At 46.0% G+C, this 13,606-nt stretch overlaps 1 protein-coding gene across 1 annotated transcript in view; it reads left to right on the top strand.

Moving 5' to 3' along the window:
- Nucleotides 1–6,524, top strand: part of tspan18b (tetraspanin 18b) — a 30,570-nt gene extending 24,046 nt beyond the window's left edge. The window contains exons 3-9 of the mRNA XM_030366587.1: nt 387–482; nt 2,466–2,660; nt 3,227–3,301; nt 3,422–3,520; nt 3,899–4,075; nt 5,195–5,278; nt 5,572–6,524. Coding sequence (XP_030222447.1) covers nt 387–482; nt 2,466–2,660; nt 3,227–3,301; nt 3,422–3,520; nt 3,899–4,075; nt 5,195–5,278; nt 5,572–5,619 — 774 coding nt within the window. The 3' untranslated portion in view covers nt 5,620–6,524. The remainder of the gene's footprint in view (nt 1–386; nt 483–2,465; nt 2,661–3,226; nt 3,302–3,421; nt 3,521–3,898; nt 4,076–5,194; nt 5,279–5,571) is intronic.
- The last annotated feature ends 7,082 nt before the right edge of the window (nt 6,525–13,606 follow it).

Below are 13,606 nucleotides of genomic sequence, written 5' to 3'. Positions count from 1 at the left end.
AGACTATAAACTTAGAAATTAGGTTTTTTTGTGGTGTTTGGGTCACGTGTGTAGTTTTGCATAGGGGTAAGGAGAAGAGGGAAATAACCAAGATTAGATTTTCTCTGGGAGCCTTTCTGCTGTTTTTCTTTTACTGCTGAGGGTTTCTGCTGGGTGTTTCTGCTGAGCCTGCGCTACCTAAAACGACGGCGTCGTGGGTATCTGACAGGCAGGACTCATTACAAAAACAATTTGAGGGTAGGTTTTCACAGGGTGACGTTTCCTGACACTTGCAGCTGGATACCTTTTTCTGCTGTGAATACTCCCGTTCATTCAGCAGAACTATAATAAATGGCTGGGGCAGGGCATTGAATAACAATTTTTGTCCGTTTGTCTTGCTGTTTCAGGGGCAGGGAGAAGCTTCAGCGAGGGGGACCGCCATGGAGGGCGATTGCCTCAGCTGTGTCAAGTACCTCATGTTCGTCTTCAATTTCCTAATATTTGTAAGTATTTGTCAAACAATGATGATGATGATTGATAATTTACTGTATTTATTCAGTTCTTCTCAAGGCACCAAATGTGCGTTTAAGGGGAGTTCCCCACCACATCCACCACTATCCTACTCTTGATTTCCCCTCAAAGATTACCTTTATCAACCCCTTGAAGTCCCTTGCAGTGTGAGGATTAGGAGCCAGGTCGCTTCCCCCTCTTCCCACCCAACTAAAGAGTCGATATTTGCATTTCATTAGCTCGGAAGGCATTCTAGGCCATTCGATACGACTTTCCCTTTTGATTAGATTTCGGCGCGCTGGAACGCATCTGAGCCAAAGTGTTCCACACGGACCTCCGAGTGAATGACAGTTGATTTTATCAGCCTCTTATCACACAATCAAGACTAATCCCATTAACTGGAGACTCCGCGAGGGGAAGACAATATGTTGGGAGTTACACCTGTTCCTCCTCTTCGTTCAGAGCCGCAGCCCTCTTGCATGCAACCGCAGCTGTTGACCAGCCGGGAAATTAATTGTCTTGGCAATTAGTAACCGTTCTGGATCCACTGCTACAGTTTACAAATCAACCTCCTGCTGTGGTGTGTTTCTCTCTGGGGTAGTGTTTTTTTTAGGCATATTTTGCTTAGAAAATGACAAAAATATTAACGTATTCAAGTGAATCTTTTTATTCACTTGCATAGCACACTTGCATGCATGCCTTTTATTATTTGCATATCCACTTTATTTCTTTGCTTTTTTATTATTTTCAGATCTCATTGTATGTGCTATTTATTATTCTATGTTACCATAGCGTCCCTGATTTTGACTGCTTGTGAATCATGTACTGACAAATATTCTGACCAGGCTTTGCCACATAAACCTGGTTAGGTTTTTGAGACAGTCTATAAATAAGATACACTTAAACTTCAAACTTAAACAAGTTTCCTGTTCAGTGCTCGAGGGGGTTGAGACTCTCACTCTCAAATGACGGTCAGCAGTTGAAGCCCCAGCCAATCACTGGAGACGGGAGGAAAGAGATTGCGAGACCCGTATCTCTTCCCCTGCCTCCATAGCTTCTTTCCTTAATCACCTAAGTCCCAGCCCTACCCCCAAAGGGCTTTAACTGTTCGGTAGGATGATGGTGATGACCTGAAGGAGCGTAGGGAGTGTTCGCCGAAGCCGGGGTAGCTATCTCCAGCTGCCTCCCGTGAGGGGCATTAGGGCTCTGCAGAGATCCAGGCATTTACCTCTCTGTCACCCCATCCTCCTCCAAACCTTTGCAGAGATCCCACCAGTTTTTCTACATCAAAGACGTCTGCTTTGAAGTGCTCTGTTCTTAGACCAGATTGAGTGTTTGACTGTTAACATTTCAGGGTTTTTTTGTCCAGCTGTAGGAAAACAAACGCGAATGATAGTTTACCATTCATGCCTACGATAGCAATGCTGTGCGTTTTTAATTTAGAAGAAACAATTTGAATTTACAAGAAGATACAGAAGGCTGATATTGACGTACGCTGAGACAGCAGTTTAAGATGTGAAAAAGACATGAGCTGCAAATCAAAGCTCGTAAGTCACAGAGGTTGTAGATTGTAGATAGATTGATTGTAGATTGTATATTGCAACAGAAAACAGAAGAAAACAAGGTATTTCATTTACCAACAGTTATGGAAAAACTTTCAATTGACTGGCAATATCAGCGGGTTATAAAACTGTTCACGGCCTCTGTAGCTCTGCCAGAACACTATAGACACAGGGGGAAGTCTGTTCCGTCTTAGATGTGTGTGATTTTGATTTGTTTACTTCACCTCCTTTCATTATATGGAATCCATTTAACGGGAGGATAATGGCCCGGCCCTCGCAACACAACACAGCCTAATAAACCGGCGAGGGCCAATTACACTGTGAGCCTCATAAACCTGTGTGCGTACCAAACAGAGGGTCTGATCTGTTGTTCTTCCCCCCCTCTCGCTCTCTCTCACTCCGTTCCTCCGTCAGCTGGGGGGCTCCTTCCTCCTGGGGGTGGGGGTGTGGGTGCTGGTGGACCCCACGGGCTTCCGGGAGATTGTGGCGGCGAACCCCCTGCTGTTCACCGGGGTCTACATCGTCCTGGCCATGGGGGGCATGCTGTTCCTGCTGGGCTTCCTCGGCTGCTGCGGGGCCATCCGCGAGAACAAGTGTCTGCTGCTCTTCGTAAGGCCCCCCGCCCATCCCCTTCTCCCCCCCCCCCCCCCCCCCGTCCCCCAACCCATGTGTTTAGTTGGCCCCTCCGTCTCCCCTCTCCCCCCCATTTCCCTAACCTGTGTGTTCAATTGGCCCCCCTGAACCCCCTTTCCCACTGTCCGCCGTCCCCTAACCCGTGTGTTTAGTTGTGTTAGTATCGATTTGTTTTGTTTTTTTTGGCTGCTGTGATGTCCTCTTGTCTGTTTTGTATGTCTGCGGTGAGTCACTGTGGACTTCCTCGTTTCAAAGCGAGAAAGAGAAGAAGAAGAAGAAGAAGAAGAAAAAGAAAACGTTTCCCGGAAATCCAACCGGGCGTGGAGGCTTTTTATCCTACGGGTCCTTTGTGCATTGGGCCTCATGCATAGTTAATACAGAGTGTCCGGGACCCAGGCAGATAGAGATTTTTAGTGACTTGTGAAGCAGTTCTGCTGACACTGCCTTTCAATTGCTCCCTCTCTCCCTCTGTCTCGCCCGGTCTCTCTCTCTCTCCCCGTCTCTCCCTGTCTCCTTCTATCTGTCTCTCTGTCCTCCTGCAGTTCTTCATGCTCATCCTCCTCATCTTCCTCGCCGAGCTGGCCGCCGCCATCCTCGCCTTCATATTCCGGGAGCATGTAAGTTGTCCCTGACCCTGAGATGAGCAGATTGCCCCAACACAAACATGGAGAGAGAGCTATTCCTGTATGTTGTTGATGATGACTGAACACGTGTTCTGATTGGCCTTCGGTCCCCAGCTGACCAGGGAATACTTCACCAAGGAGCTGAAGAGGCACTACCAGGGCTACAACAACACGGATGTGTTCACCTCCACGTGGAACGGCATCATGAACACAGTGAGACCGCTTTTTATTTGTGTCAGCCTCTGTGGTTCAGGGTGTTTGATGAAATTTTGAATAAAGGCTGAAAGCTCAAAAGGGTTTGGTATTTTATAGAGGAAAACGCTGGGATTAAAGCGATGTTATTTTACAGATGAAAATGCTGGTCTTAAAAGGATGGTACTTTATAGATGAAATGCTGGACTTAAAGGGATGGTGCTTTATAGATGAAATGCTGCCTGAGTCTTGGGTCAATGTTCATGGTTGAGTAGTGCATGCAACCGGCAGGTCGCAGGCCAATGCGCTGAGAAATGGGGTATCATCCTCTCCTGCTCACCTCCCTCCCTCCCCTCCCCCTCCCCCCCGCCCCCCCCCCCCCCCCCTTCCCCCCAACAGTTTGACTGCTGTGGCGTGAACAGCCCGGAGGATTTTAAGGAAAGTCTGTTCAAGTCGCTGAACCACGATGACATGGTGCCGGCGGCTTGCTGCCAGAGGTCCAGCCAGCCCGCTGATATGGCCGACCCCAGCCAGGAACAGTGCTTAAGAGGCAATATGATGTTCCGCAATAACAAGGTGGGTGCTGGCAGAGACGCGCTCGATCCCACTATCCGCCGGCCATCCGTCCCAATTATTCTCGCTCTCCCTGTCTGTCCCCCCCGTCTCTCGCCTCCTCTCTTTTGGCTCCGCTCTGCATCTATATTTCTTTCGTTTTGTTCTTTATTTTTAAATCGTTCTGCTTTCTCTACTCTCTTCCTCTTTCCCTCCTTCTCTCTTCCATGCCGTTCTATCTCCGTCTGTCTCTCTCTGATTACGATCTCTATCTTTCTGATTCCGTCCAAATCCGGAGTCACTCTCTCTCGCTCTTGCTCGCTCTCGTTCTCTCACTCTCACTCTCTCTCGCTCTCTCTCTCTCGTTCTGTCGCTCTCTCTCTCTCTCTCTCTCTCTCTCTCTCGCACTCTCGCTCTCTCGCTCTCTCTCTCCCCCAAAGTGTCCTCCGGCCCACTGCTTAATTAGAGCAGGAGAGCTGCTGCTGTTGTCCAGGGACTTGCTGGGTACTCATGGCTGATTAGTGCTTTTCCCTGTTCCGGGTGTCAGGGGACGCCTCACTGTGGGTGTCAAGTGTGGAGCCGCTGGTGAGCTGGCAGACTTATCTGCATCGCAAATGTAAAAGTGTGGAATCAATTTTGTTTTAAATGTGTTTTCGGTTTAGTGTTTTGACATTGAAAGGCACCATAAGCGTAGGTGCATTCCTTGATACCATAACCTTAACACACACACATGCAGCATTTGAAGTCAACAAACCAAGTAGTAAGATCATATATGATCTGGTTTATTAATCCCCAGTATAATATATAATGTATATATGTGGAATATTATTCCCCACACGGGATATTGATTTCATGTCAAGGGGGAAAGAAATGGATGATTCCAGTGGTATCCACCTGTTCACTAGCGCCTGTAGAAGCCAGTGGATGCAAACAAGATGGCCCAAAGGCATCCGTCTCCTATTTCACAACCACAAAGAGCGCTTATTAAAAGGCAAATGAGGTTGACGGACCCTACTTCCTGTTGCCATTCAACAAGGTCTTTGTTGAGAGAGTGGTTGAGTGAATGCTGTGACGATAACCTGATTGATGCTGTTTCAGCAGGCCTTCATTGATTCTCTGCTTCCCATGTTGATGTGTTTACAGGGCTGTTACTCCGCTGTGGTCGACTACTTTGAGCTGTACATCTATGTGGCGGGAGCGTCCGCCATTGTGGTGCTTACCATCGAGGTACTGATCGGTCATTTGTTTTTTATTCTTTGTTTTTTGTTGGATGTTCATGTCTTTTGTGCGTTTTTTAATTGGAAGATGTCCTGAATATTATCCATGGATGTTATATTTATTACAGAGGTGTTTTAGCTGCCCGGTGTGGATGTTCTGAGCGATATGTACAGTAGCCTCGTAAATGTGTATCACAACATTGCCATCTATGGGTCAGAAAGGGAATTGCAACACGTTTCTTGGCAGCATGTTGTGTGATACGTGACTACGTTCTTAACTGTTTCTCCCTTGTTTTCTCGCAGCTCTTCGCCATGGTATTCGCCATGTGTCTGTTCAGAGGAATCCAGTAGAACTACCGACAAAATCCGGGAACTTTTTATTTCAAAAAGGGAAATCAGGAGAAAAGAAACAGAAAAAAACACGAACACTTGTAAATTTGTTGTTCTTTTTTTATATTGTCTTAATTGGTTAGGATCACGACAACCTTTTTAAAACTCGTGTACTTCACAGCTGGACTTTTGAGGTACATGGGTGACAAAAAATTAAGAGCAAATGGGAGATCAGAAAACTGATGTAAAAAAACAAAACGAAAAAAACACACAAAAAATAAGAAATGTTTGAGCAAAGGGGAACAACCATAATTCTTTTGGACCAGGTCTCACGCCGACCGGCCGTAGCGCCGCAACAGGTGGAGAGGGGGGGGGGGGGGGGGGGGGGGGGGGGGGGGGGGTAAGATGAGGACCAGGTGAGGCCTAAGCAGAAGGCACTGCACTGACTTTTGGATGAAGAATATTTATACTGAGTAAAGTTGGCTTAACTGTAAGGAAAATGTGTGTTTTGTGTACACTTTGGTTGTTTCCCCCCTCTCCCCCCTCCCTCCCTCCCTCCCCCATCTTCACATGCCATTGTTACAGCCACACCGTTTTAATTGCTGTATTATAAGCTGTGTGTGTGTGTGTGTGTGTGTGTGTGTGTGTGTGTGTGTGTGTGTGTGTGTGTGTGTGTGTGTTTGCAGGTGTTTGAGAGAGCAAGAGAGAGAGAACTAGTTTTTTATGTGCATGTGAGTTTGTGGCCCTTCATGACCATCTCCATGCTTGAAAAAACAACTTTTTGGATTATTTTTCAATTTGTAAAGTGATGTTTATTGCGATCGTGGTTATACGTGGTTTTAGCTGGTGAAAATGTATGTACGTATATGCATTTGTATTAGGTTCTTGAAAAGATTAATGATATAAAATGCTGTTGTAAATCTCTATCCCTGTGTTTTCTTAAATTTTCAAGTCAAGTTACAACAATAGCACATGTTATGGCTTACACTGGGGAAAATGCTGTCACATGTTTCCTATTTTGTGACTAGAGGGAGTAAATGTGTTTTAATCTAATGTCCCTATTAGACAAAGAAACAGTAAAACACAATACACATATTGGCACCGGTTTTGCGTTACACATAGGCTATACCAAAATATGTACGCTCCATAACACAAGAAAATAAATGTTTTTCTGCATTTTTCCACTTTAACAACACAATTTCAAACACATTCATGTCTTAAAAAATGAATAATTTATTTGATTAGCGGTTACTTCATTAATATGAATTCATGGGTCAGCTTAAAATGTTTTTCACGAGCGCAGCGTCAATCGCCAAGTTGGCCAGTCGAAGCAGCGCCACTCTGTGGTCGAGTAAGTCATGGCAGCTTTATTTTTCTGGACGTCATCCTACACGGTGTTTCATGTCCACATTTGACTGCCATACCTAATTAAAACGGACCAATAATTAATTAAATGAGCCACACCTGTGATAGGGGCCGGTTCTGTTTGGTGATTGGCTGCAGGTTTCAGACCCGTGCCTTGGTAGACATGTTTTTATATAGACCAATCCCAAAAATATGACTGACAAGTTCTTTTTTTGTGTTAGATTGTGGCTAACACAGCTCTAGTATGTCAAAATACAAAAGTTAAGTGTGACCAGACCGGTTTGTGAGGGATCATCCCGGACGGGTGTCAGATTCAGACATTTGTTAAACACTCGCATGTTTTCACCTAAATTAAAATAATAATACTAATAATATTGTACTTAGACTACATTGACCCACTAATGTTCACTAATTTTTACCTAATCTAATCAAAAAAACACAAACGCACCAGGCGTCTGAATTCATCACTGATTGGTTCTGGTGTGGGTGTCAATCAATCAACGTGTGGTTGTCAAGGCTGTCGCTGGCCCCTGAAACGTTGGGTTGTGGATCTGTCAGTATGCTGTCGGTTTGCTGTCATGCCGAAAAGAGAGTCAGTCTTCTTTAAAGACCTCCAGAAAGACTTTCTCTTTTCTTCGCGGGTAAGAAATAAATTACAATAATGTTTACTAGTGGAGTTCATTTTAACTAAGGTAAGGTGAAGTGTTAATGTTAAAAGCGATATTCATTCATACATTATTTAATAAAAAAAACCTCATGCAGAGTGCATTATTAGGGTTAGGGTTAACCCTACAATTAGAAGTATTTTGTTATACACCTTATTGTGATAACATACAATCTTGCCACATGGGGGCAGTAGAATACTTCCTACTTTAGATAAGTTACGAGCTATGCCTACGGGACATTTCTAAGACCGGTGAAGAACAATTAAATTCCTAATTGACTCATGTTTGCATTCTCTTCCAAATGTCAAGCAGTGAAAGTTTGTCTTCGCCCTTAAGAAAGGTTAGTCATCCTTTGCAAATTCTGACTCATTATTTAAATTGGGTTAACCTATTGTTGTTAGGCTACTTGCCACATGTTGGCCTCAACAGCATCTGTATGTGTGTTGTTGCCAGATGTTGCCAGTTGTTTCTCTTCCCCTGAGTCTCGGCATCAAAAAATCTCCTGAATCAGTTCCCTCGAAGGGCTTTAGAGTTCAAGATTGTATCCTTCAAAAATATTTCTGACGAACAAAGCAAAATTTGGAACGACTGCCCAAAAATGACAACCATAAATTACTACAGTGTGTCTTTGCCGTTCGGCTGCATCGCAGCTCACATGTTGTCCTGAATGAGAACACAGGCCTGCAGTAGCGGCCAAGTGTGTCAGTCTCTCCCCCCGTAACCTCCTATACTCCTATACTATAGGTAACATCGGCATTGATTCGGGTCAAGATGTTGCGGAGCATTTAGCAGCTGCTAAGTGTTACTGGTGGTCAGCTCTGGGCTACAGAGCTGAGTGTTTTACACACGCCAGCCACACGCCCAGGATACCCCACACGTGTCCTATTAGTGTTCGACTAGGTACGCGATCATCAGTCCCGTCTGCACCGGTACGGCGTGGGTATGCTGGAGACTTCCCAGGGACCCTGAACTTATTATATCTGGGTTATTTATATCTTGTAGATATCGCTTTTTTTGTTCAAGCAGGTCCGAGGTTGAGATCAATAGCTCAAATTGGATGAAGTTAGAAATTTAGTGTCTTAGCTCGAACTTGTCAACCTGTAAGCATTGTCCGCATTGTCAATTAGTGCAACATTAGAGTACACAGCCTAACCATTAGCGCAAAATGTCTACTTCTGATTTGGGGGGAGGGGTGAGAGTTTAGGAGTATGTAATGCTTTACTCTTATTTTTCTCATGTGAAATCTCATGTGTCCAGACTAGATTATGTTTATTTCATTGCAGTAATTCCATGACATAGTTTGTTCTCATATGGTAGTATTTAGCATGTAGCTATTTTGTCACTGATATACATGTAGCCTTTATGTGTTAGCGCCTATAGTATAGTACGATATCTAATAGATCTAGTAGTATCTATTTAGTATCTATTATCTGCTCATACAAATTCAGACCGGAGAGTGAGACGAGAGCATAGCGGATGGATGTGTTTCCCTGGAAACGGTGTGTTCAGTTTATTCTACCTCCACCCACCCAACCCCACACTAACGCCCATCTCTTTTTTCAACTTTCATTGCTTGCTGATATATGAGTGTTGGGACTCCCAGAGGATTACAAAAGTCCTTTTCCCCCCTTCATGTACGAACCCCGCTCTCACATCAAACCTCCATCTCCCCCTTGTGTTTATCCACAGCCCAAGGTGTGAGTTCCGGTGGGGTGGTGGGGCCTGGGAGTCCCTCTCCCCCAAACACCCCCAACCTCATAACTCTGAGGATCACTCTCCAACAGAAATATAATCAGAGAAAAAGAAACAACCTTGCGATGCAGAAAGGCCTAGAGTAGCCTAGTTCCGTTCGGTAGAAGCCAGATCCACTCTGATAGGCTGCGAGGCAGAGGCAGAGAGGGCGAGAGTATAGTTCAGTTCAGTGGAAGCCAGCTCCACTGATGGACTGCCAGGCAGAAAGGGCTAGAGCAGCCTAGGTCAGTTCTGTGGAAGCCTGCTCCACTCTGATGGACTGCGAGGCAGAAAGGGCTGGAGTGGCCTTGTTCAGTTCTGACGAAGCCTCCTAACTCTGATGGACTGCGAGGCAGAGGCAGGAAGGCCTAGAGTAGCGTAGTTCAGTTCATTGGAAGCCAGCTCCTCTGTGATGAGCTGTGTTCCGGGACAAAGCCCGGTTGTTGTGGTGGAACTGACAACGTCCCACAGAATACGTCTCGTCCTCAAACGTCGGTTTGGCGGTTTCTGTGTCCCCGAACGAGCGATGGGCCCAGCATGAAACAGGAAGTGTGACTTAACTGGCAGGAAATGAGTGTTTGGATGGGATGTTTCTCAGACCGAGCGTCACCACCTCTTCCATGAGAGCCCTCTTGTCGTCCCGACAGTCGTTTAGGGCCATGTGTTTTTCGTCAACAGGACCGGGTTTTAACTGGTGACTACAAATAGACCTGGTCCGGGTTCTGTCCCTAGGCGAGTGCGCACCACACCGCATCGAGCTAAAGATAATTCTCCCTGACCAGCGGTCGTTCTGTTGACAGGCAGTCAACGTCTCGTAGTTTAGTCCGCGTTTACAATATCTCCGGTCCGGGGTTTGACGTTCTATCAGTTTGGCCCCGCCCCTGGCCTCCTATATGACAGAACTGTTCCATGGTATAGCAGGACAATGCTTAAAGTGGAGTGAATATGTCATCATTTCATTACACTCATTTCCTCTGGGGGGCTTTTTGTTATGGGGTTTGTTATGCGCGGCCTGTCAATCAAGAACCTAAGAAACCCAAGCTCACATCAACCTCCACAGGAGAGGTCAGTGTTTCTGACCCCAGCGCTGCAAAGAGAAAGAGATCTGGTGACAGGGCCGGTGGTGGTGTGGGTGGTGGTGGTGGTGGTGGTGGGGGGGGGGGGAAGTGTGGATGAGTGCTTGATGTGTAAAGGAATAAGATCTGAATATTGAGAGCATGATGAATTGGAGGGACGCATTGCCACCCCGTATTGGCCGGATTCCTAATTGGAAACATGTTGTGGGGGAGGCCCAGCAATGGCCCAACCGAGGGGCTGGGGTGAGGAGGTTAGTCACACTACCCCGATTGCAGCGTTTCCAAAGGTAACGAGAGAGGCTTATTTGGTTCAAGGTCGAGGGGGAAAAGAGACCTCCCCACCAAACACCCTAACCAACTACTTTGTGACCATTAATGTTATGGCCGGTACTTAAAATTCATTATAGTAGTAAGAGAAAGCCAGTTCAAGGAGCTTGTTTGTTTTGTCGCGGGCTTAGAAGACAGTGCTGGGAGTCCCCCTCTGCCACGTTATAAACTAGGAGTAAAACAAATAGTTTTATTGCCTCTCTTTTTATATTGTGTTAATGAAAGACCCGAACCTTTTGGTGTTGATTTAACACATTCGCCCCATGATGAAGAGGCTCACTCGCCTCCTTTTACCCTGCAAGCAGCCTACTTCCATGTGTCGGCGCCACTTTTAATCCTTATACCTTCTCTGTTGACATTCGCATGTCACGAAGCCACAAAAGACATTTCCGTGTGGCAGTAAAGCACAGTTTTATGGCTGGGACTTGGGGATGGAATGATGCAAGACGTCAGGAACTTGTCCCCATGGTAACATACCACAGAGATGCCTGATGGGCAACTAGCGCAGCACAAAGGCATTTACTAGCAACCGATGGGAAAATATAGGCAGAGCTCACCCACAAGGCCGCAGCCCAAACAACGCACACTGATAAGCCCCTAGGCATGGGAAGAAGCCTGGTTTAATTTCCTTCCTTGGAGCTGAAGTCTACCCCTGCAGAATAGTATGGAAACCATGTCATCGTTAAAATGAGGCAGCACAATGTTGTTTTTGTCATGCATTTGACAGGACAAAAGTGTGTACCTAAAGTACAGTTGTGTTTGGCGTTATGAGTGCAGAGACGAAGCTAATTCCTTGATGGAGGAGATTGTAGTTATTATGCAGTGGCCAACTGCCAAAGGGACCATTAGAAGGTGACATGGGAATGGAGCCATCCGTAGACTTCTATCGGTTAGCATTGGTCTGCCACTGGCTGGGTATCTCAGAGCAATGACAAAAATCACTGGAATGTAAATGCAGACAGCAGATTATCTTAATTAAGTGAACTTCGGCTCATTTCAAGACTTTTACTAGCGTCATTCTGAGGGTTGACTTCCTCTGAGAATTCTGTTAATTTATGCCGCGCTTTGTCTCCTCGCTGCTCTCCTGCACTTGTATCTGGGCCTGGAGACTTATGACCACGGCAGACGATGCCATTTGCTTTTATGTTCCATACAGCAGCATCCATATATCTTCTATATGGCTTTCCCCTAACTCAAGTTGTGGTTTCGGGGTCACGTAAGGGAGCTGGACTCCTCGCTCATTGGCTCATACATTCTGCTTCTGCTTGTGCCACTTTACCTGTCGCACAAGTCCCTCGGTGAGAGATCCCATTGGCTCCTTCTTTGATCACGCAGTCATTTGGCTTCTGCTCCGTGTTCCTGAGATCCACAGTGTTCTGGAGTTATTTCTCTTGCCAAAAAAGTGTGTGGGAGGAATTTGTGGGATTTACTACAGTACTCTAAGCATTTTTATTGCAATGTAAATGTGATCATTAAACGCCGCTGGCTCGGGTGTCAAATCAAACCGGCAACCCTATTAGAGATGTCTCGCTAAAAGATAAAGTGCGGATTTACGACCCCGGTCTCGCTAATGACGGCCCTTTAATGAGCACCCGTCGAGATCGCAGCAATTTGTTTATGGAGCAGTTTGATTGGCACACCGACAAATGGAAAAGAAGGGAGGAAAGGTGGAATACTGAATTGGACCTCTCCTGATTTTTCCCTCCATAGCCTGTATCCAGTGATGTAAGGGTTTGGGGGTGAACTTTGAAGGGACCTTAATGTTCCTCATGGTACTTTAACCTCTCTGAGGCCTCCATTAGGGATGTCAGTGGGGGCCTGGCTGAGCCTATTATGTTTAACGAGTGCTGTAAGGGCCACAGTGGGTCGCTGCTCTTCCCCTGCGCTGGCTTGTTGATCTCTGCTGCCCACGTTCAGGATGGAGAGACAGAACGGCGTCAGCCATGGAATGAACTTCGCAATCTGACGTGTTTGTTTGTGGCCCTCCTCACTCAGCTGTAACCCTCCACGCACAAATGTACGCAAGTGTGTGTGTGGAAAATGTACTGCCTTGAATTGCACTGCAACTCAAACATTACTTTTATTATAGATCAGATTGAGATATGATGTTTTTGGGTTTGTGGGTTTCACGCCAGCCTCCCAAAAATCGTAACCTTGCGTCGAGGCAACGCAGCAGCAAGGGCTGTGATTGTTCCGCTAACTACATCATTTCCGGCAATCCGCTTTTCCGGTTCTCACTTTTCTAAACACCGCCATTTTAAAGTTTTAAAGTCTTTCAACGTTAAAATTTTAAACCTGACCAAGAACCAAAACAGGTTCACGACTGCGTCGAAATGAGTGCGTGATCATTGCGTTGCGTCAACATCTAACCATAACTTTACCATTGCCCCTGAACGTGACCATGGTGTAGGAGCGTGTGGTCCGGGAAGAGCACCTGGTGGTGTTTAACGTCCGTTTGAGGCATTAGGTCCTTCACGTTGGGCATAATGGCCCCAGCGTCCCATCTGGAAACTGCTGTGAAAAATTGCACATCTTCAACCTTTCTTCTCCAGCACGCATTACATTTTTCAACGATGCACAACTCACTCACGAGCGCACGCACGCACGCACACTCAGACAACATGAGTGAGCAAGATGCGTTTGGGTTTGATTGATGGCGGCTATTTCTGTCTACGAATTCTGTCCTTGTGAAACTAAGTGTTTGCTAAAAAGTCTGAAGCGAACCCATCCCATGTGTTCTTGTCTCTGTGATTGACTTGTTGAGTAGCGTGTGTGTGTGCGGTGGTGTGTATCTTGACGATGTGCCCTCATCTGCGGATAGCTTATTTAAAAGAAGAACCCCTC

Source organism: Gadus morhua, chromosome 9 (genome assembly GCF_902167405.1).
Source record: "Gadus morhua chromosome 9, gadMor3.0, whole genome shotgun sequence".
NCBI lineage: Eukaryota > Metazoa > Chordata > Actinopteri > Gadiformes > Gadidae > Gadus > Gadus morhua.
This window is presented reverse-complemented; position numbering and strand designations above follow the sequence as displayed.